Source organism: Balaenoptera acutorostrata, chromosome 9 (genome assembly GCF_949987535.1).
Source record: "Balaenoptera acutorostrata chromosome 9, mBalAcu1.1, whole genome shotgun sequence".
NCBI classification, from domain to species: domain Eukaryota; kingdom Metazoa; phylum Chordata; class Mammalia; order Artiodactyla; family Balaenopteridae; genus Balaenoptera; species Balaenoptera acutorostrata.
The window spans coordinates 97,086,064-97,107,175 of record NC_080072.1 but is presented as its reverse complement, the minus strand read 5'-3'; the positions used below and the strand labels follow the sequence as shown (position 1 = coordinate 97,107,175).

The window sequence follows — 21,112 nt, the reverse complement described above, 5'->3', positions numbered from 1 at the left end:
TACTTGCCCAGGAACCTGGGAAACATCTAGTTTCCTTCCCCTCCTTCACCTCCTTCATCCAACCTGTCAGCAGGTACTATCAGTTCACCACTTCAGTATCCTTCAAATATATTCTCTACTACCAATTCTCATTGTTATGCCTTAGTTCAGAGTCTTCATCATCTCTCAGGTTACTCAAACAGCCTCTAAGCAGTCTCCTCACCTTCTGTCTTGCTGCCCTCCAGAGTGATCTTTCCATCATATACCCTTCAGTGACTGCTTGCACACGGCTCTTCATGACCTGATTGTGGTCTCTTTACCCTTTCTGCCCCATCCCATGCTGGCCTTAGCTACCTGGGTTCCAATTCTGGCTGCACCTCTTACTGTGTAATGATGGACAAGTCATTTAATATGTGTTGTGCCAAACATAATAGGGGGACACGGAGATGAATTAGACAAAGTCCCTGCACTCAGAGAGCTCTCACATATGTCAATGAATCATTGCACTGCAGGATAATAAGTGCGATACTCCAGGAACATACAAAATGTTCTATGGTTAATATGGAATCGTCTGTCTCCAGAGAAGTGTGAGGGCAGAAGAGGGCATTTAGAGTGATATTGGAGCTGTGCAGCAGAGCCTACTCATGTCCTCCCAAATCCATTCTTCTCTTCTTCCTGAGTAATATAGCTCTTTCCCAGCTGGGAATACAGCCATCCAGAATAAAGACTACATTTCCCATTCTCCTTTTCAGCTAAGTGTAGCCATGTGACTATGTTCTGACCAATGGAATGTCAGTAAAGTGGTAAGAACAATTTCTGGGATGTGTCTTTAAAGGAAGGGTACATGTCCTTCTTTCTGCTGGCTGGGAGGTAGACTTGATGGCTGGAGCTGAAGCAGCTGAAACTTGGACATGAGCCTTTTGCTGAGGATGATAGTGCAACAAGACAGAAGGAGCCTTGATTGGCCTATGTTTACATAAGAGAGATACAGAATTCCATTTTGTTTAAGCTATTCTCTTTCTCCTTTTTTTTTTTTTTTTTGGCATTTGCAGCTAAGCCGAATCTTAACTAATACAAACTAAGTCTGAAAAAAATGAATATAAGTTCACTAAGGAATATTTCAAACAGAGGGAACGGCAGGTACAAAAGCTTAGGGTCCTGAAAGAGGTGGTATGCTCAGGGAATGCCAAGGGTTTGTGTGGCAGGAGATGAGGCCAGAAGTGGGTTGGGAATAGCCACAGCAGAGCATGGACTGAATAAGGAGGACCATGGCAGGGAGACCTGCTGGGGGCTACAAATGTGATCAAGGTGAGAGACAGTGGTGTGGTGAAATGACCAGTGGTGGAAATGGAGGGGAGGAGATCGATTCAAGATACATTTGGAAGCAAAAATCAGGAGTTTATGAATGTGTGTGTTTAAGTATATGGAGTGGGTATATATCATCAGAGGAAGTCTGGGCTTTTTGGCTTCTCCTTCTCAGAGGCCTTGTGGGTGGAGTTCAGCCTTTCCCCATGGGGAGAATCCTCCTCTTGCTCCCATTCTTTGGGCCCAATGTCCCTGGCCCAGATGCCTCTCATGATGTCATCTTCACCCCATCAAACTTCCCCAGCTTGTTCCAGGATTATTTCATAAAGTGGGAGGTGGGTGGGTCTTCAACCCTATAAATGCTGGCTCTTCCCAGGCTGCCTGAGTGGCCCGTGGTGGAGGTGTCAAGGGCTGCTCAGGTTCAGGCTGGCAGCTGGACACTGTCCCTGTCTGGCTGGGGCACAGTGCTTCTGGGCAGTTGAGTAAGAGCGGGGCCCTCAGCAGACAAACAGGCTTGTCTCTGTTGGTGGGTCAGTCAGTAGGTCCACAGGAAGGTTGGAAGTCAAGGGGTTTGGGGGACCTGGGTGAGGAGTTCAGGCCCACTCTTTGTAAAACTTTCCAGGAAGCACTTTTCTACTGGGGCAGCATCCAGATACTAGGGTACTCATTAACCCCCTGGGTGCCAGGAAAGGGCAGGAGGTAAGCACTGGGAGGCAGCTGAGGTCATCCTTCTTTGAACCTCCACGTGGTATTTACTCAGAGCAATTGTTGCCACAGGCCCAGGCCCTGGACTATAAAGCGGAATGTCTGCTCTCTGTGCCCAGAACTGAGCAGGTGAGCAGCCAGGGCAGAGGGATGTGGGTTGGAGTCCTAAGGGAGGGGACTGAGCAGAGAGCTGTGGGTGGGAACTAAGAACTAAGGACCTCCTCTTGGAGCACTTTGGCAGAGCAGCTTCTTCCCCCACCCCCAGGATACCTCAGTTTTCCCAGCCATGAAATGGGGGCAGGAATAGGTGAGCAGGGGAGTGGTGGCAAAAGTGGCCAAGGGAGCTGCTCCTGGGGTCTCCTGGGCGGGGCGGGGTGGGGGGAAACCTTTACAAAGCATTTTGAGCTCCATAAACTCCATATGATGTGATGAGGTGAAAAAGGAGCCCCCCCAACCCATCCCAGGAAGACACCCTTTCCCTCCCAACCACATTCAACTAGGTCAGTCCTCTTAAGCCCTGATAGCTCTGTGCTCCCTACACCCAGGGGAGGGTTAACAGATTTGGGGCAGGGTCCCCTGGGGCAAGTCCCCTGGGAGGTGTCCCTTCTTTGCTTCTTCACTCTCACCAGGCCTCCATTCGCCTTTCTTCTCAGAGAACATCATGGCAAGTGTGGCTGCAGTTCTGACCTGGGCTCTGGCCCTCCTCTCAGGTGGGTCTCCAACCCTGACTTCACTGTGGAGGTGTGGGTGGAGGCTGGACTGAGGGGTCCGTCCACCCTGGGGGAGGAAACCCAGCCCCTGTTCACCCACTCCCTCTCCACAGTGCTTTCAATCACCCAGGCACGGAAAGGCTTCTGGGACTACTTCAGCCAGAGCAGCAGGGACAAAGGCAGGGTGGAGCAGATCCAGCAGCAGAAGCTGGCACGGGAGCCCGCGTGAGTGGCCAGGGCAAGGGGTACGGGCAAAGGGAGAAGACACCCGGAGGGTGGGATGACGCACTGCCTGATTTCTCAACCTTGTGGTCTTCCCTGGGAAGAGAACAGAGCGGTGCTAGTTCTGCCCTCTATCCTGATCTTCCTGGGCTGTTCAGCAACCCCTGCCGGCAGCCTCCGCCTTTGATCTCTCTTTAGCTGCTGCCTCCATGCCCGCTGAGGCATGGGACCAGAGAGCAGGGGAGAGGACCCCCCATTGCAGCCTCCAGAACGAAAGGATTATGTGAGAGTCCAGGTGCCTCCGTGCACAAGGAATTGGAAGTGTTGACCTGGATATGCGTGTGCCATGTGTTTGCACTTCCTGTGGGAGGAGTCATGGTTGGCTTGGGTTAGTACTAGAGACCCGGCTCTGGGGCCACCGCCCTGCACCCTTGGTTTCTCCATAGGATCAGTGAGTGATGTCTTTGGGGCAAAGGAGATGAGGGGGCTAGCAGTCTGATGGCCTGATTGTCTCCTTCCCCAGGAGCCTGAAAGACAGACTTGAGCCAGACCTCAGCAATATGGACAACTTCCTGGAAAAGCTGGGCCCTCTGAATGGGCAGGGGAGGGAACCTCCCGGGCTCCCACGCGACCCGGTGGGCATGCGGCAGCAGCTGCAGGAGGAGCTGGAGGAAGTGAGGGAGCGTCTGGAGCCCTACATGGCGGAGGTGCATGAGCGCGTGGGCTGGAACCTGGAGGGGTTACGGCGGCAGCTGCAGCCCTACACGGTGGAGCTGATGGAGCAGGTGGCCCTGCGCGTGCAGGAGCTGCAGGAGCAGTTGCGCGTGGTCGGAGAGGGCACCAAGGCCCAGCTGCTGGGGGGCGTGGAAGAGGCGCGCAGCCTGCTGCAGGAGCTGCAGAACCGCGTGGCACACCACACTGGCCGCGTCAAGGCGCTCTTCCACCCGTACGCGGAGCGCCTGGTGACCGGCATCGGGCACCACGTGCAGGAGCTGCACCGCAGCGTGGCGCCGCACGCGGCCGCCAGCCCGGCGCGCCTCAGCCGCTGCGTGCAGGTGCTCTCGCGCAAGCTCACGCTCAAGGCCAAGGCCCTGCACACGCGCATCCAGCAGAACCTCGACCAGCTGCGCGAAGAGCTCAGCGCCTTTGCTGGCGCCGGCGCTGACGGTGCGGAGGAAGAGGCCCAGCCGGACCCCCAGGTGCTGTCTCAGGAGGTGCGCCAACGACTCCAGGCTTTCCGCCACGACACCTTCCTGCAGATTGCCGCCTTCACCCGCGCCATTGACCAAGAGACCAAGCAGATCCAGCAGCAGCTGGCGCCGCCTCCGCCAGGCCACAGCGCCTTCGCTCCAGAATTCCTACAAGGGGACGGAGGCAAGGCCCGGAGCGAGCTGCAGGCCCGCCTCGACGACCTGTGGGAAGATATCAACTACAGCCTTCGCGACCATAGTCCCGGCCATCTGGGGGAGCCCTGAGGGTCTACTTGTCCACGTCCCAGATTCTTGTCTGGGGAGCCCACGATCTGAGCCTCTAACATAGCTATGTCCTTGACAGTGGCCTGTTGGGCAGAGGGTGGAGGGCCCTGCACAGGATAGCTGAGGTCACCCAAAGGGCTGTTGTCCTAGGCCATCCAGCCTCCTGCAATTCCCCCGTCCGGATGCATTACATTCACCAGGCTTTGCAAACCCGGCTTCCCGTGCTCATTTGGGAATCCTCCTGAATTGCTACATTCTGGGGTGGTGGGAGAGGGCGGGACGGAGGCACTGTATGTGCAGGGTCATTATGTGCAAGCCTGTTGCCATGGTGCTGGAAGCCTGTGCCTCTTCGTCCCAGGGCCAGGCTCTGATCACTTCTGGCCACCTGGTGGCCACTGCTAGAGCTGGTCCACAGAGAGGAGCTCTTTTCTCCCCAGGGGTGCCATGACAGCTTCTGTTGGGGGAAGAGAAGGGAGAAAGAGCAGAAAATATGATGAAGAAAACATGTGATGGTGTGTGTGTATATATCCCTGCTGGCTGATGCTGGTGGGGACAAATGGTGTGGGTCGTGATGGGAGGGAGCAGAGCCTGGATTTCCTTACATAACACTACATCTAAACAGCTGACCAAGCCCTCCAATCTGTGAGGGCTACTTAAACTCTCTGGGGAGCCTACTGTGTGCCTTCCCCATCTCTGGCCCCTCCCTCTCGACTCCCAGGCGGAAGTCTAGATTTCTGACACAAATGAAATAGATGCTTATGATGGAAGCTTATTTGCCTGGTGTGACTCTCATTTGGACTATGTCTGAAATCAGTGGCCTCACCACTATCCCCAAAGCACACCCATCACCCCCCTTCAGTCCCTCGCTACTCTTTCTCACTGACCTCCTCCTAGTCCAGGTGTATCGGAGGGGTGTTGCTCTGGCTGGGCTGACAGCTGTTTGTCACACCTGTGGTGTGCCTGGGTTAGAGACCCTTCCTCTGCACCTGCACTGTTCACCAGCCTGCTTACCACAGGACGGTGTGCACGAGGTATAGGCCCCTGAGGTGGCCTGTCTTCTTTGTCCTGGCTGGTCCAGATTTTGAATGGCCTCTTTTTTGACTGTCCCTCTTTTTATGACTGACCCTCGTCTTGGACCCTCAAACTCATACCCCCACCCCCACCCCCATTCCCCATGTACAGATTCACTTGGGGGCAACCAAGCTCCTCATAGCTCCCTGGGAAGTCTGAAATTGGGGGTGGGTGAAGTGGAGGGAAGAGGAGAGAGGAAAGGGTAAACACACCCAGTCCAGTACCCTTAGAACGTCCCAGGCAGCACCCTTTCCTCCCGGCTCAGCCCACCCTGCACAGAGTTCTCACTGCCACACTCCCTCATAGCACAGACCCCATCTGAATCTGGCCTCATCATGCCTGCAGATTGGATCTCTTCCATGACACCCTAGATTTAGCACCAGAACTGGGAGAAAGGTGCCCAGGGAGAGGAGGTGCTGGAAAGGAAAGTTTACCCCCCAAAGAGGTGTTTTTGTTGTTGGTGGTTAGGAGATCAGGAGGGGTGAGTCAGCTGGGGTTGGATGTGGTGGGGATGAGCCAGTAGGGGTAGAAGTGAGGGCCGTGTATTTGAGGCTGGAATTTGGGCAGGTGTTTATGAGGACAGAAATAGGGAGTGAGAAGAACAGAAAGGGAGAGAGATTGAGGGACTAAGGGAGGGTGATCTAGAGCCGAGGCAGCATCTGGCCCAACGGCGGATCCATGCAAACCCAGGGCGGAGCGCACCTCCTCGGGGATACCGATGGACGGCCAGGCCCCTTGCCGTCAAGCCTCTCGTAGTTAGACTTGTGGACTAATAGAACCCAGTACAGCGGAGCTATTTGCAAAGGAGCAAAAAACTGCCCTGGGTCTGAGAGGACACCCTGGGGTCAGTGACGCCTGAATTGAGGTGGAGGCAAAGCCTGGATCCGGCTGGTTTTCCTGGATCCGGCTGGCTTTGTAAGTCTGGACCGAATAATCCCGGCAACTGGGAAACCGTGTCACGTACTGTTCCCCGAGGGGAGTCCTCGGCCTCTTTAAGGATGGGCGGGGCGGTAGCTGGCGGAAGTGCCGGAGGAAGGGGTGGGGCCAAGAGAGACGCAGAAGACCGAAGTTGGGGCCTGAGCTGCGCGTGGTCATGTTGGCCAGTGGGGCTGTGGATCCCGGGCTCCCGGGGGCTGCTGCCGCCCCCTCGCCCGTCCCGGCCCGACAGCCCGGGCCGGGGCACTTGTTCCGACCTATTAGCGCTGATGACGAGGAGCAGCAGCCTACCGAGATCGAGTCGCTGTGCATGAACTGCTACCGCAATGTGAGGCGGGGGCGCGGCCGCGGGCGGCTGGAGGGTTGGGCTGAGGAGGGGAGGAGCGGGGGTCGGCGACCTGGCCAGGCTGGTCCAGTTGGGGACCCGGAGGCGAGGCACGCCTGGGGGTCAGTAGATGGGGGATGGGGGTTTCATTGGTTCTTTCCCTGTCTTCTGCTTCCCTAGGGCATGACGCGCCTCCTCCTCACCGAGATCCCCTTCTTTAGAGAAATAATCGTGAGCTCCTTTTCCTGCGAGCACTGTGGCTGGAACAACACGGAGATCCAGTCGGCAGGCAGGATACAGGACCAGGGAGTGCGCTATACTTTGACCGTCAGGGCCCAGGAGGTGAGAGGAGCCCAGAGCAGTTACCCTAGTGTCCTAGAGAAAGCTTGGGGACTGGAGTCACAGCTCTGGTCCAGGTGGTCGGACCTCAAATAAATCCACTTAAGTGTTCAAGCCTCAGTTTCCTCCTTTGTAAAATGGCGTTGGTGCTGTCATCTGCTCAGGTGAGGTAAGACTTGTGAAAGGGCTTTGTAAGCTTTGTCAGAAAGTATCAAATGAGCAGTAGTTGTTATGGATAGTACTCATCGTTTGGGTAGCTGGTTTTCACATCAAGGTACTATTCCGCAGGAGTAGTCCGGACTCCCCCTAGTGGAGAGAGGAAGAGACAGCTGGGCTGGGGCCTCTGATGGCGGGGCGGGGTGGGGCAGGCACGCACTCTTGTTATTTCCTGAGAAGAACCTGTATTGTTGAGACGTCTGTGGACTGAAGGTTTTTCTTTCTGCCCAGGACATGAACAGAGAAGTAGTGAAGACTGACTCTGCCACCACAAGGATCCCAGAGCTGGATTTTGAAATTCCTGCCTTCAGCCAGAAAGGAGGTAAGTTTAAGGTCAGAGTGTTTGCACCGTTCATGCCTAGCTCAAATCTTACTTTCTTGCAAAACTCCTGGTGCCAGGTCTAGTGGCTTGTGTGTGGGTTTGGCCACATCATTGTGATCTTCATTGGTTTAACATAAGCAGAAAGCTTAGGTAAAGCAGCTTAAGATAGTATTGGGTTGGCCAAAAGCTTCGTACGGGTTTTTCCACAACATCTTACAGAAAAACCAGGATGAACTTTTTGGCCAACCCAATATATAGTGATGTACTGTGTAAGACTGTGATGTACTTATTACAGAATTTTCTGTAATAATCACTCTTATTAGAGGTGAATGAAACCTTGTTCCCTGCCTCCTTATTTTACAGGTGAAATTAAGGCCCAGAGAGTTCAAGTGAACTGCCCAGGGTCATACAGGCACTTGATAGCAAAGTGAAGACTGACCAGTCTTTTGTTCTTACTCACCAGCTCTGACTACTGTTGAAGGATTGATCAGCCGTGCTGTCTCTGGCCTGGAGCAGGATCAGCCCACACGAAGGGTGAGCTGGGGTTTTCTGATTGCAGCAGCTCAAGGAAAAATTACTTATGTACACTTGTTCACCTTCCCATGTGGCGGAACTGTCTCTGATTGAATGTTGGAGAACTGTGGGGGGAAGCACACAGTGATGTTATAGCTTCCTGGATGTTGCATACGCCGTACCACTATCCTGTCCACGTCCCCTCCCCCACTGTACATGGAGGCCTCTTCTCAGACAGACACTGTAACATTACCTCCGAAGAGCCTTTCCTGATACTCTTGGGCTTATCTGTGCTTCCTGAGTGTTCCATTGTATCTTATGTTTATTATGACATTTCATATATACATATATATATATATATATATATGTATGAAATAATATAATTGCAAATTTAGTCACCTGTCTTCTTAACTGGCTGTGGAGCCCCATGAGAGGGCTCTGGTTTATTTACTGTTGTCTATAACCTGGCACAAGTGCCTGGACTAAATGGCTGAATGAGTGAGAAAATGAGGCTCATCTGGCACCACCCATAAACTTCAAACTTATTTGCTACTTCTTATTGTGAAGCCTGAGTCTCTGTTCCCAGTCACACTAAGACAGGTGGTGACTTCCTGTTGGAAGTGATGGGGGCATAAGTTCTATCACCAGGGCTGATCTTTTACTCTTTGTTCCTGTCAGGCGAATGAAGAAGCCATGGCTGAAAGAATTGATGAGTTCATTGTCAAACTGAAGGAGCTAAAGCAAGTGGCCTCTCCTTTCACCCTGGTGAGTACTGAGGGATCCCAGGTGCCCTAGATTTAGGGCAGGAGAGACCATTAAGACTGTCTGAGATTTTTCTGTGGTGCCTCAGTGGCCTGTTGGTAGGTGGAGGATCGTACATGATTTCGTGTTGTAACTGCTCTCTCTTTACCCATCTGTTAGATCATTGATGATCCCTCAGGGAACAGCTTTGTGGAAAACCCATATGCTCCCCGGAAAGATGATGCCCTGGTGATCACACACTATAATCGGACTCTACAGCAGGAAGAGAAGCTGGGGCTCCAGGTGAGTGCACTGAAGAAGCCAGAAGAATGCTCTGAAATTATCTTGTACTCCGATTGCTTGGAGTCAGTGGGAACTTATTTTGCTGCTGCCGCCCTGTGTACGCTATCTCAGCATGTGTGCGCCTCCCCTCTAGCTCACTTAAGGACTTTGGGTAAACTTTACAACACAGGACATCAGTGGCCGTGATCCTATCCTAAACTCTGTTCTGCCCTTGCCTGGGGCTTTGCTCTCCAACTTCTCTGTTAAACCCACGAGGTGGCAGCTGATGCAAGCAAACCAGAGCATTTTCTCTCACTCTGGGGCAGGGTGTTGGGGAGGCTGAGGTCTGTGTGCCAACGTATGATTTGCATCTCTGCTACTTTAGGCAGAGGAACCAGAAGAGAAACCAGAAGAGGAAGATCTCAGAAACGAAGTGAGTCACATTGGCAACTGTGGAGGAAGGAAGGAGCAGAGTGGTGGGCTGAGACTGACGGTGTTCCCGGGTGGCCGCCAGTGTGCCAGCTGAACGTCTTTAGCCTGAGCAGGTTTCACCCGCCTGGGAGGGCTCAGTCTACGTCCCCCTGTTGTGTTCCAGGTGCTCCAGTTCAACACCAACTGCCCGGAATGCAATGCTCCGGCCCAGACCAACATGAAGCTAGTTCGTATCCTTTGTCGGGCAGTTGGGTTGCTCTTCATCTGACTCAGGCACGAAGATGGTATTGAAGCTGGAGAGTACTCCCTTCAGGGAAAGCACAAGGCTTTATTCTGAGTGATGAGAGGGATGCTGCCTTTGATGAGACCGTGCACCTTGGCTTTTGGGTTCAAAGAGAGAATTAGGCCATGGTCTCTAGGCTCCTGCGTGTGGCCTGAGCCATGTCATCAAACACTGATGAACAGCAATCGCCGTGGGTGGTGACCTTGCCCTCTTCTGGGGGGCTGTCTGAGTTAGGTTGCTTCTTATGATCTGTTTCCTGCAGTCCTGAGACCAGCAACTGTGTGTTTGTGGGGTTTGGATTTGTTCTTCCCCAGAGGGTGGTCTTGCTATCCTGGAAGCAGATTTCCTTAATTCCATCTTCCAGAAATTCCCCACTTTAAGGAGGTTATCATCATGGCTACCAACTGCGAGAACTGCGGCCATCGGACCAATGAGGTGGGTGGGCTTCATTGTTTGGGAAGAGTAGCTTTCATCCTTTCTGAAGCTGCTTAGGGTGAGGAGCTCTTGAACTAGAAATTAGCTTAGAGAAGAAAAGTTAGAGATAGCATAACTTGTTGAAGACATTCAGAGTTGGTTATACGGAAGAGAGAGACCCACTTTTTGACCTACAGCTCAGAGGGATGGAAGAGCAGGGAGGCAGATTTTGACTCAATAATAAAAAACTTTCTAGGTCTATCTGAATATAGAGTGGGCTGCCTTGGAGGGTTGTAAATTCCCTTTCCCTGAGTGTATTCAAGCATAAGCTGTTTAAATTCTTAAACCAGAAAATTATAAAGGGAATCTACACACTAGTTGCAGTTGGAAGTCCCTTTCAGCCCCGAGAGTCATTTTTTTAACTGTGAATTCAGTTTCTTGGCAATCTGGGGTAAATCTTTGGCAGGCCGCTGGTGCTGGGCACTCTGCTCCTGGCCAGCTTTCAGTGATTTTGGTTTGGGTGACTGCTGCCACTGTTGGTTTAGAAGGCACTGTCCTTGGTAGCCATTAGTGGGCCTGATTGGAGGTCCAAGCCTACTCCCCCAACTTGCCCGGGTCTCCCCACACCAGGTGAGGATGGGCGTCTCCTCTGCTGCTGCTCCTGACACTGTTGTCTGTTGCAGGTGAAATCTGGAGGAGCAGTAGAGCCCTTGGGCACCAGGATCACCTTCTACATCACCGATCCCTCAGATATGACTAGAGACCTGCTCAAGGTAACAACCTGCTTGGGGAAGTGACTCTCCTCTGCACATGGCTGTCTCTGTCGAGGGGGGAATCTGTGTTTTCTCAATCGTGTCCTGGCGTTGTGAGGTACCTCCTTACTTCCTTGGGTTTGAGGATCCCTGAGCAGAGTTAATCCATGGTAGGAAGTGCGGATTCAGAAGGTGACCCATAAGCTCTTTCTGAAGACTTGGCAGCCTTTTGCCTCTAGTGTCTGTGAGGGCCCTTGTTTCTGATCTCTAATGACAGGATGCCTGCCAGTTTGGAGCCATGACTCAGAATGCCCCCTTTTGAGGTTGGTTCCAGGAGTGAGTCTAGCTTTAATTGGAGATTCAGAGAAAACTGGGACAGCTGACTTTGTCCCCAGATTATCACTGGTGGTACTAATTTGGCAGGAGGACTCTGGTTAGCTTTCTCTAGCAGCTCCTGAATTAAAGCCTAATTTGATCTCTCATCTCACAGTCCGAGACATGTAGTTTGGAAATCCCAGAGCTGGAATTTGAACTGGGAATGGCTATCCTCGGGGGCAAGTTCACCACACTGGAGGGGATACTGAAAGACATCCGGGAACTGGTGAGTCCCCTGAGTATAGTGCATGGCATCTTCCGCAGTGCAGCTGTGGGGAAGGGGCTAGAAGGCTGCAAAGGTCCTAGTTTTTGGAGCTGATAACTGAGGTTTCTTTGCTTTAAAGCTGATTCGAGGGACTTAAATATTATTTTGGATTGTGATGATAAGTTTGTTGGAAATTCAGAATGGAAATTCTCAGGCCTAATTCTGGGCTGATGTAGATATTTTGTGGTTTTGGATAAGTCATTTATTTCACTGTAAAATGGGGTCATGAGGGTCCTTCCAGCACCTAAAAAAATCCCGAACATACATATATATGTGTGTGTTGACTTAACCCATATGTTTATCCTCTTAATGAATCATTTCGCTTAACTGATGATCAGTCGTCGGGCATTTTGTCTTTGTAAATTATACTTTATTTTGCACTTCTTCCAATGAGGACTAGAGATCATATTTAAGAACATTTCTATAGTTTTTGTTTCATGTTGCCCGTTATCATCTTGGCAGATTAATTCACTCTGTTTTAGGGGTGGCCGCCTAGGTCAGAAAGGCAGTGCGGCATAAATGGAGACCAAGCTTCCCTGACAGGCACCCCTGTCACCCTGCACCAGGTTTATGGTTAAGCCTATCAAACATGGAGCCAGTGTTCTAGCAATTTGGATGCCATTTATTGCAGGTGACCAAGAACCCTTTCACACTGGGCGACAGTTCCAGTCCTGGCCAGACAGAGAAACTGCAGGAGTTTAGCCAGAAGTTGGACCAGGTGAGAGGACTCTGGCTGGTCACTGCTTGTGGTCCTGGGGCTCCAGTGAACAAGAAGCTGCACACCCTTTCTTGCCACATGTAAACATCTAACCGACATGTTGGGGATTCTCTTGGTTTCTGATATCCCATGCCACCTCCTTTCTTGGTTTTCTCCCTTTTTTTTGTTGGAGCATCTTCTCCAGTAGCTTCTTAAGAAAATGCATGGGAAGTAAAATTTCTGAGACTTTGCATGTCTGAGAATTTTTTTATTCCACTTTTAAAAAATAATTAGTTAATTAATTAATATTTTAATTTTGGCTGCACTGAGTCTTCGTTGCTGCACACGGGCTTTCTCTAGTTGCGGCGAGCGGGGGCTACTCTTCCTTGTGGTGCGCGGGCTTCTCCTTGCGGTGGCTTCTCTCGTGGAACACGGGGTCCAGGCGCGCGGGCTTCAGTAGTTGTGGCACGTGGGCTCAGTAGTTGTGGTTCGCGGGCTCTAGAGTGCAGACTCAGTAGTTGTGGTGCTGCACGGGCTTAGTTGCTCCGTGGCATGTAGGATCTTCCCAGACCAGGGCTCGAACCCGTGTCCCTTGCATTGGCAGGCGGATTCTTAACCACTGCACCACCAGGGAAGTCCGTATTCTACTCTTATATTAGATTAATGGCTGGGAATAGAATTCTAGGATGGAAATAATTTTTTATCAGAATTTCTAAGGTCTTCCAGTTTCCCACTAATGTCTTTCAGTTTCCCAGTTTGGCTGTTGAGAAGTTTGAAGGCATTCTGATTCCCTATCTTTTGTTTGTGACCTATTCTTGTGATACTTTTGTGTCCCCTGTGATGTAAAATTTCAGGATGTGACTTGGTGTATGTGGGTCAATTTTCAACCATTGTTGCTAAGCACTTGGTGGGTTCTTTGAATCTAGAAACTCATGTGGCTCAGTTCTAGGACGTAAAAAGTATTCTATTGCTTCCCCTCTGTTCTCTCTTTCTGAAATCCCTATGTTTTGGATGTTAGACTGACTTGTCTGGTCTTCTGTAATTTACTTATTTTTTTGTCCTGTTTTCAGTTTTTTTGTGTTTGCACTACTCTTGGAGATTATCTTAATTTTCCAACCCTTCAATTGAGTTTTTCATTTCCACTGACATTTTTATTTTCCAAGTGGCTTTTGGTCTTTCAATACTTTCCCCTCCTTTTAAAAAAATAGCATCCTGTTGTTTTAAGGATGTAGTATTTTTTTCTGTTTGAGAATATTAATGTTGGGTTGTGTTTTTTTTTGACATTTTATTTTCCTCGCATAGTTTCCATTTCCTCTTAAGTTTTTTGTTTTTTGTTTTTCCATTTGATGTCTGTCTTTCAATGTTAGGGGCTTTGCTCACATGTCTGGTAATCATTGGTTGTCTATTTAAAAGTAGAGGACTAAAACACCTGAGTGGGGTGAGTCTTACTGACGTTGGGCTCGTTGGAGGGGGATCTAGCTTAGCCATTTTGTTGAGGTAACTCCAGTGCCAGAGTTGTTAGGTGTTTCCTCTTGGGCTGGTCAGATTCCCATCAGTGGGTGTTCCATTTCCTGTCTTGAGGTTGAAGGCTTGGCTGGCTGTGTTCTGAGAGCTGAGTGTGGGAAGAGGGTTGGGGTGTGTGTATGTCTGTTTCCAATAAGGGTACATTCACTTAACCTTCTGTTCTTGATTCCTTTCCCTCTACCCTCAACTGGGCCAGTGTCCTGCAGTCCGTAGTGTGCTGTGGTAACTTCTCCACAGAATTCTCTGTCTTTTATTGGTGTGGGGGAAGGGCAATCGTTGGTCTGTTTGGAATGGGAGAGGAGATTAGGGATGCCGGATTGCTTCTTAAATAGCTGTCAAAAGTCCTTATTTTAGATTCTCCACTCCACCTCTAGAGGTACCTTCATTTCACCAATTCTTAAAACTTTGGGGGATTCTGCAATGTAAATCGGGTTGGTTTCTGTGTGGCAGACATAGTCCCTTCCTGCCAGCAGCTATGTAAGATTTACATGCTCATGCTGTATTCTGTCTCCTTCAGATCCTTGAGGGTAACATGAAGGCCCACTTTGTTATGGATGATCCAGCAGGAAACAGCTACTTGCAGGTACTGTAGACCTTCCCTGGTATTTCACAGAGATATCTTTTCTGACCTTCCTTAAATATGTATCATTTCTCCAGAAACTGAGAGACTTAATTCTAAATGAACTGCTTTTTATCAAGGAACCGTTTAGCAGAAATTGGAACATAAGAAAGGAAGGGGAAGGTGTATGGGACTGTAAGTGTGTGTCAAGAGGGGGAAAAAGGAGACTCCCAGGTTCCTTCTTCCTCTAGTCTAGCTCGAGTCCCAGCTCTAAGTCCAGCAGTGGCGTTTTCATTTTGCAAATCTGACCGTGGATTGAGGAGAAATGGTGCCTTGTCCAGAGGCCAAGATGGGAAAAGGCTTTAAGCTGACTAGGGAGATATTCTGGTGATTAACAGTAACTTTAACATTTATTGAGCAGTTATTATGGGTCAGGCAAAACTCTTCTAAAGTTTTTCTCCCCGCAGTCCCACTTCTAGCCCATGTGGGTTCTGTTGCTGCCCACGAGTTGAGCCTAGCCATGGGGTGTTGGAGGCCCTTAAAAAGAGAATAAAGGGACTTCCCTGGTGGTCCAGTGGTTAGGACTCTGTGCTTCCACTGCAGGGGGCGCACGTTCAATCCCCGGTCAGGGAATTAAGATCCCGCATGGTGTGCGGCCAAAAACAAAACAAAACAAAAGGAATAAACGCCTCATTAAGGTCTTGGGAAAGTGGGAATTGGAAGCTGCCTGGGGGAGGGGGGATGGCAGGATGGCACAGGCACTGATGGTCTGTCCTTGGCCTTGCAGAACGTGTATGCACCTGAAGACGATCCTGAGATGAAGGTGGAGCATTATAAGCGCACATTTGACCAAAACGAGGAACTGGGGCTCAACGACATGAAGACGGAGGGCTATGAGACAGGTCTGGCTTCCCAGCGGTAGCAGTGGGAGGTTCCCGGCCAGCCTCCAGCGCTGCTCAGACCACGGGGCTATTTATTGCTATTGGAAAAGGCTGGAGTGGCCTCCCCACCAGGCCTTGCCCATGTGGGGAGGACACCTGGTCTGAGTCGGAGATCTGAGCATACTTTCTGAACAGTTTGTGACGGAAATGCAAGCCTCTTGGGTTACTTGACCTTGTTTTGGAGGATTTGAATTGGCCTGGGAAGAAAGCCAGAAATGAACCATCGGGCATGTCATTGTTACTTTTTTCCTATCAAGTCTTTACCCTCCCTCCACACAATGCTCTCTCATGTCGAGCTGGAACTCTGAAGAGCTGGAGAAGGTGGAAGACAGCTACGTCTGGAGTTTGGAAGTTGGGTTGGGTATATAAAATACTGACTCTCCACAGGAAGAGAGTCTTCTGAGGGGAGGGAGTCTAGGACAGGTGAAGAAGTTCTCATTAAAATGGTGGCTTTCAAACAGCACTGGCCTCTGAAATCACTCTGTCCTTGTTTTTTTATTATTATTATTTATTATTCTTTAATTTTTAGTTTTAGTTTTTGCACTCTGTCCTTGTTTGTTATGCTGGTAGAATTCAACCTCCTGAAGAACATATTCTCCAGTGTGGCTACTGTAATTTGGGGACTGGAGCTGGCATTTCACTCATTCCTTCAATAGATGTTTGAGTGCTTGCTTTGTGCCCGGCACATCATAGAACTGAACAAAATAAAGCTCTGCTTTCATGGAGCTTCAAGTGTAGTGGGGAAAATTGGCAAACAGAGTGGGTGGGGGGTTGACAAGAAACCAACAAGTAGAACAGTGTCAGATTAATCACCATGTTATGGAGGAATGTCAAGCAGGGAAGGGGTCTGGGTAGTGCCAGGGAAGGCGGGGGCATTAGCTTTATTAGATGGAACTGCAGAGACAGGGCAAAGCTTAGACCATGCCACTGGTCGTGAATGCATTTGATCCTGCTTAACTGCCCTGTGAGGTAGGGTTAAGACCTGAGCTTAGTCTTGTCAGGCTAAGGTTTGGTACCGAGTAGAACGGGTAGAGGTGGAACTGAAGACAGAAATGGGCAGGAGGCGATGGGGTGGAGAGGACTATACTGGTAGTGTTCACTGGAGCAGAAATATGAGACTTTCCCAACGTCTGCTGACACCAGGGTGGAGGCAGGGCTGTGGAGTTCAGCTTGAGATACACTGAAGCCAAGGCAGGGCTGTGGATGGGAGACCTGTGGGGCCCTGCAGCTAGTGAAGCCCTATCAGTCCAGTGCCCCCTTCTCACAGGCCCTGAGACACCCAGCCTGCTCTTACTCCTGGGCCTGTGCTGTGACCACGCAGTGTAGCCCAGTGGTTAAAAGTTCATGCTTCAGGGCAGTGATCTCCAAACCTGCTTTGTTATGTATATTTTCTGAACATGTGTTCCAAGATAGGCATATTTATTTATAAAGTATAACAATACTTTATTGACTAATAAACCTTAAAACAGTGACAAAAATTTAACATATGGTGAAATAAGTAAAATACGCAATCTAATGCTTTTTCAAGAAATTTGGATTACCTCTTGCACCCCACTTTGGTAGCCTCTGCTCCCAAGGGTCATATGTTCTGGCTGTGTGAAGTTGGGCGACTTAACCTCTCCAAGCTTCAGTTTTCTCATCTGTAAGGTAAGGATAATAAAAGCATCTGAGAAATGTGAGGGTTAAATGAGATAATTCAAGTAAAGCTCTTAACGCCCACAAGAAGAAAAGTCTTCTCCCTAAACTTGAGCATGAGAATTCAGTCTCTCTAGGGACTTCCCTGGCGGTCCAGTGGTTAAGACTCCGCTTCCACTGCAGGGGGCGCAGGTTCCATCTCTGGTCGGTGAACTAAATCCCGCATGCTGCCTGGCCAAAAAATAAATTACCTGAGTTTTAAAAAATAAAAGACTGAATGACAAAAAGAAAAAAAAATTCAATCTCTCTAGCTTCTCTCTTGCCATGCTGAAAATAGATCCAGGTCATTTTCATTGGAAATATTCTACGCAAGAGATAGCTAGGGGCAACCAATATCAAATGTGGGTGAGATACATAGGTTAGAAACCTCCATATTTCTCATAGTAATTATATTGGGTTTGGAATTCCTGACTTCCTCTGTTGAATAGTTCTTGAAAGCCTATTAAAGCAGATTTCTCTCCACCTAAACATACTAATAAAAATAACTGACACACTATGCCAGATGCTGTTCAAAGCACTTTACACAGTAATATTATCCTAGTCCTTGCAACCATTGAGTTCGGTGTCATTATTATCCCCATTTTGTTAAGTATGTTGCCCAAGGTCGTACAGTTAGGAAGTTATGGAAGCAGAACTCAAACTGAGACGCACTGCAGCTCCAGAGCCCACGTTCCTAACTACTGCTCTCTGGTGCTTCTGAAGCTGCTGGGGGCAGAGATCTTGTTGGGGTCGTGGCTGTAGCCTCGCGGCTACAACAGCGCTTGCTGCACGGTCTGTTTAATGACAGAATGGACAAAGATAAGAAACACGATTGCCCCGTCAGAGGGATGTAGAGTGGGCCCCCAAGGTGCGCGTGTCCCTCGTAAGCCCGCAAAAGCTCACACGAGACTCCCTGGCCGTTCCAAACACCCTCCGCCACTTCCGGTCTTGGCCCCGCCTCCCAGAGTTCTCGCTGTCCGTTTCGCGTTTAAGAATTTTGTCCTCAGCGTCGATCCGTCTCCCGGCCTTCGCCGCTGCCATGGCGGCAGCTCCGCCGCTCTCCAAGGCCGAATACCTGAAGCGTTACTTGTCTGGGGCAGATGCCGGCGTCGACGGGGGCCCTGAGTCCGGCCGCAAGCGTCGCAAAAAGCGGCCGAAGACTGGCGGGGCCGGCGGCAAGGGGTGAGTTGGCCCTGGCGGGGCGGGGTCCGCGCGGCTCGCCGCCCCTAATCTTCCCAGCTCCGCCCTCGGCCCGGCTCTTCCTGGGCTCCTCGCCGGCGGCCCCGAGGGGCCCAGCGCCCTTGACTGCTCGCCCGGCGCTGCCTGAGCCCGGAGTCCGCTCAGACCGCTCCTCGCGCCCCTGGGCAGTGTCTTCGACGTATTCAGGCCCGGCTGTAACTTTCATTACTCTTTTCCCGCCTTTGTAGCATTCCGTCCTCTCCCGCAGAGAATGAATATTGTGCCCTGAGACTAAAGTGGTGAAGCGAATTCAGAGGTTCTGTGCGTGGATATTAAGGGCCCAGAACATGTCGGTGGGGATTCTCCAATGCCAAGGACTCCGGTCCTGAGTCGGAGACCTATGCTCACTTCCTGTTACTCTTTCTACTACTACTAACAATAACAACTAACGCTTATACAGTTCTTGTCATGTGCCAGGCACCGTTCTAAGTCCTTTAGATCTAAACGATTTATTTAAGCTTCATAACAGTACCATGAAGTAGATATTTTTGTTACCCCCACTTTTCAAACGAGAAAACTTATGTGGCCCAGTGTACTGGGTTGAATAGTGCCCCTTCCCTCCAAGGCATGTCCACCCAGAACCTCAGAATGTGACATTGTTTAGAAATAGGGTCTTTGCTGTTGTAATTAGTTAAGATGAGGTCATAGTGGGTTAGGATGGGCGCTAAATCCAATATGACTGGTGTCCTTTTAAGAAAAGGGAAATTTGGATACAGAAACAGACTTACAGGGAAAACTACCACGTGAAGATGGAGGCTGAGACTGGACTGGTTTTATGCTGACAGTAGGGACTACCAGAAGTTCGAAGAGTCAAGGAAAGGTCTTTCCCTAGAGCCTTACTGGCGGGCATTGCCTTGCAGACACCTGATTCCAGACTTGAAGCCTCCAGAACTGTGAGAGAATACATTTCTGTTGTTTTAAGCCACCCAGTTTGTGGTACTTTGTTAGGCAGCCCTAGGAAACTAATAATATACCCAATAAAGTCAAGTAGTTCCGAAGAACTAATCCATTTCCTCTCCTGGTTTGGTTGTTGTGTTATTCTTGCTTTCTGTCCCCTCTGACTTGTGTGGATTCCTTGGAGGCAGTGCCATGTAGTGAAATTAACTTGAGCTTTGGAGTAACACTGATAAGTCCTAGCTGCGCCACTTTATGGGCTGTGTGGCCTTGGGCAAGATATTTCATCTGTCTAAGCCTCAGTTTTTTCATCTTTAAAAATGAGAGTAATTCTGAATGATATCACTTATATTAAATGGTTGTTGTGATAAGTGATCTTGCCTTTTCAAGTAGTAACTGTTAATAATAACTGTTTACATCATGGCATTGTTATTATTTGGACTCATCCGTAGTTTATCCATGTAACAAACATTTATTGAGTACTTCCTATGCCAGTTTTTGCAGGGTGTTGAGGATATCACTGTGAGTGAGAGAGGCATAGTCCCTACTCTGATGGAGCTTATAGTTTAATGGGGATACAGCCTTTAAACAACTAATTACACAACTGGTTGATTTATTTCCTTTGTGATAAAGTATTCCAAGAATGAGTTAACAGGGGTTCTTAGTTGGGGGAGGTAAGTGAAATAGTATTGGAAGGTCTGTGAAGGAAGTTATATATACGCTAGGATTTTAAGAATGCGTAAGAGTTTCCCAGTAAAGAATGAGAAGAGTAGGTCAGGCAGAGGGAAGGAACTGAGACATGAAACTGATATGGAAAGGAATTTGGCTCATTCTAGGCACCAAAAGATGACTAGTGAGTAGTGAACTGAGGAGGCAGTGGTACAAGATGAAGTTGGCCGTATTGGCAAAGAATGGACCATAGATCTTGTAGGATTTTGAGTTTTAGCCTAAAACCAAAGATAAGTGTTTGTAGGCTGTTATCCAAAAATGTTTCTTCTCTTTTGATCTTTTTATTTTTCACATTTAGAATGCGGATTGTGGATGATGACGTGAGCTGGACATCTATGTCAACCACTAAAACAGAAAAGGAGGAAGAGGAAGATGATGGAGATTTGCCTGTGGTGTGTATCTTTTGAGGCTGTGAGGACTTTGAAATGCAAGCCTCTCAATCTCGACTCCCAGTGCAGGGTAGATTAGTAAGGGGGAAAGTTGAGGGCAGAGAAGAGGTGACACTTTCCGGGAGCTATTTTAAAGTAGTCTTCTTTGCTGATGCCTATACACAGTCTTTGTATATGGAGGGCTCCATCTGCCTGAAAATGGGAACTGATCACAGAGAGGCAGGATTCCTCAGTGTCAGTGATAGAGCCATGATTAGAATTCGCCATGGTTCAATTTGTTGGAACGTACCTTAAAAATAACGTTCAGGTTCAATCAAAGGAAACTTTTTAATTGCTCATTTTATTCCCTGATTCAACTAAGCTTTAAATTATATGCTCTTGCCTAAGTACAGGAGATATGTAGATTAAGAGAACATAGTGTCTGTACTTTACAGGTCATACTCTACAATGGGAGACTGAATTTCAAATGACAATATGATGAATGTTGGAGATAGAGTTCACATATGTACCAAGTGCTATTAGAACCCAAGGGAGATAGCACACTTTTTATCCCACTGGGAAATTCCATGAAGGATGGAAATATCTGAATTGAATTTTAAAGGATGAGTAAGAGCCAGGTGGGTAAAAGCATAGGCAAATAAGTTAGCATTGGTATGGTCATGGAAACTTTGCTCAGAATTGCTGAGAAACGAGGTGAAAAGGAGAGCTGTTGATAGGCTGTATTATACTAAAAGGTTGTAAAGGTGAATTCCAGATGAGTGTGTTTAATGTTAATCCCCAGCATATTCTATAATATTGATAGAT

At 49.3% G+C, this 21,112-nt stretch overlaps 3 protein-coding genes across 6 annotated transcripts in view; all 3 read left to right on the top strand.

Annotated features, from left to right (window-relative positions):
* Positions 1 to 1,664: 1,664 nt before the first annotated feature.
* On the top strand, positions 1,665 to 5,168 carry APOA5 (apolipoprotein A5). Of its 4 annotated transcripts, none has more exons than XM_007196552.3 (5): positions 1,665 to 1,766; positions 2,062 to 2,118; positions 2,643 to 2,699; positions 2,813 to 2,924; positions 3,445 to 5,168. In XM_007196552.3, exons 3-5 carry the CDS (start codon positions 2,651 to 2,653, stop codon positions 4,394 to 4,396), a joined length of 1,113 nt encoding a protein of 370 aa, XP_007196614.1. In that variant the 5' UTR covers positions 1,665 to 1,766; positions 2,062 to 2,118; positions 2,643 to 2,650; the 3' UTR covers positions 4,397 to 5,168. The 4 variants fall into 4 exon arrangements, with proteins under 4 accessions (XP_007196614.1, XP_028018267.1, XP_028018265.1 ...); XM_028162466.2 differs by having other exon boundaries at positions 1,691 to 1,761; XM_028162464.2 differs by lacking the exons at positions 1,665 to 1,766; positions 2,062 to 2,118 and adding an exon at positions 2,128 to 2,296.
* Positions 5,169 to 6,503: 1,335 nt separating this feature from the next.
* On the top strand, positions 6,504 to 15,846 carry ZPR1 (ZPR1 zinc finger). The gene is made up of 14 exons (XM_007196550.3): positions 6,504 to 6,731; positions 6,909 to 7,070; positions 7,515 to 7,605; positions 8,069 to 8,139; positions 8,797 to 8,883; positions 9,040 to 9,162; positions 9,527 to 9,574; positions 9,737 to 9,803; positions 10,221 to 10,291; positions 10,954 to 11,043; positions 11,513 to 11,623; positions 12,294 to 12,380; positions 14,401 to 14,466; positions 15,230 to 15,846. Exons 1-14 carry the CDS (start codon positions 6,561 to 6,563, stop codon positions 15,362 to 15,364), a joined length of 1,380 nt encoding a protein of 459 aa, XP_007196612.1. The 5' UTR covers positions 6,504 to 6,560; the 3' UTR covers positions 15,365 to 15,846.
* A 2,211-nt stretch (positions 15,847 to 18,057) lies between these two features.
* Positions 18,058 to 21,112, top strand: part of BUD13 (BUD13 homolog) — a 41,848-nt gene continuing 38,793 nt past the window's right edge. Inside the window, exons 1-2 of the mRNA XM_007196549.3 lie at positions 18,058 to 18,239; positions 20,218 to 20,311. Coding sequence (XP_007196611.2) covers positions 18,097 to 18,239; positions 20,218 to 20,311 — 237 coding nt within the window. The 5' untranslated portion in view covers positions 18,058 to 18,096. The remainder of the gene's footprint in view (positions 18,240 to 20,217; positions 20,312 to 21,112) is intronic.

Bases quoted from the DNA above. Each gene is read 5' to 3' on its own strand.
- APOA5 (XM_028162464.2), top strand. The intron at 2,700-2,812 runs GTGGGTCTCCAA...CCCTCTCCACAG, and splicing joins GGCTCTGGCCCTCCTCTCAG to TGCTTTCAATCACCCAGGCA. The intron at 2,925-3,444 runs GTGAGTGGCCAG...CTCCTTCCCCAG, and splicing joins AAGCTGGCACGGGAGCCCGC to GAGCCTGAAAGACAGACTTG.
- ZPR1 (XM_007196550.3), top strand. From the start codon at position 6,561: ATGTTGGCCAGTGGGGCTGTGGATCCCGGGCTCCCGGGGGCTGCTGCC. The intron at 7,606-8,068 runs GTAAGTTTAAGG...CTTACTCACCAG, and splicing joins TGCCTTCAGCCAGAAAGGAG to CTCTGACTACTGTTGAAGGA. The intron at 11,624-12,293 runs GTGAGTCCCCTG...CATTTATTGCAG, and splicing joins TGAAAGACATCCGGGAACTG to GTGACCAAGAACCCTTTCAC.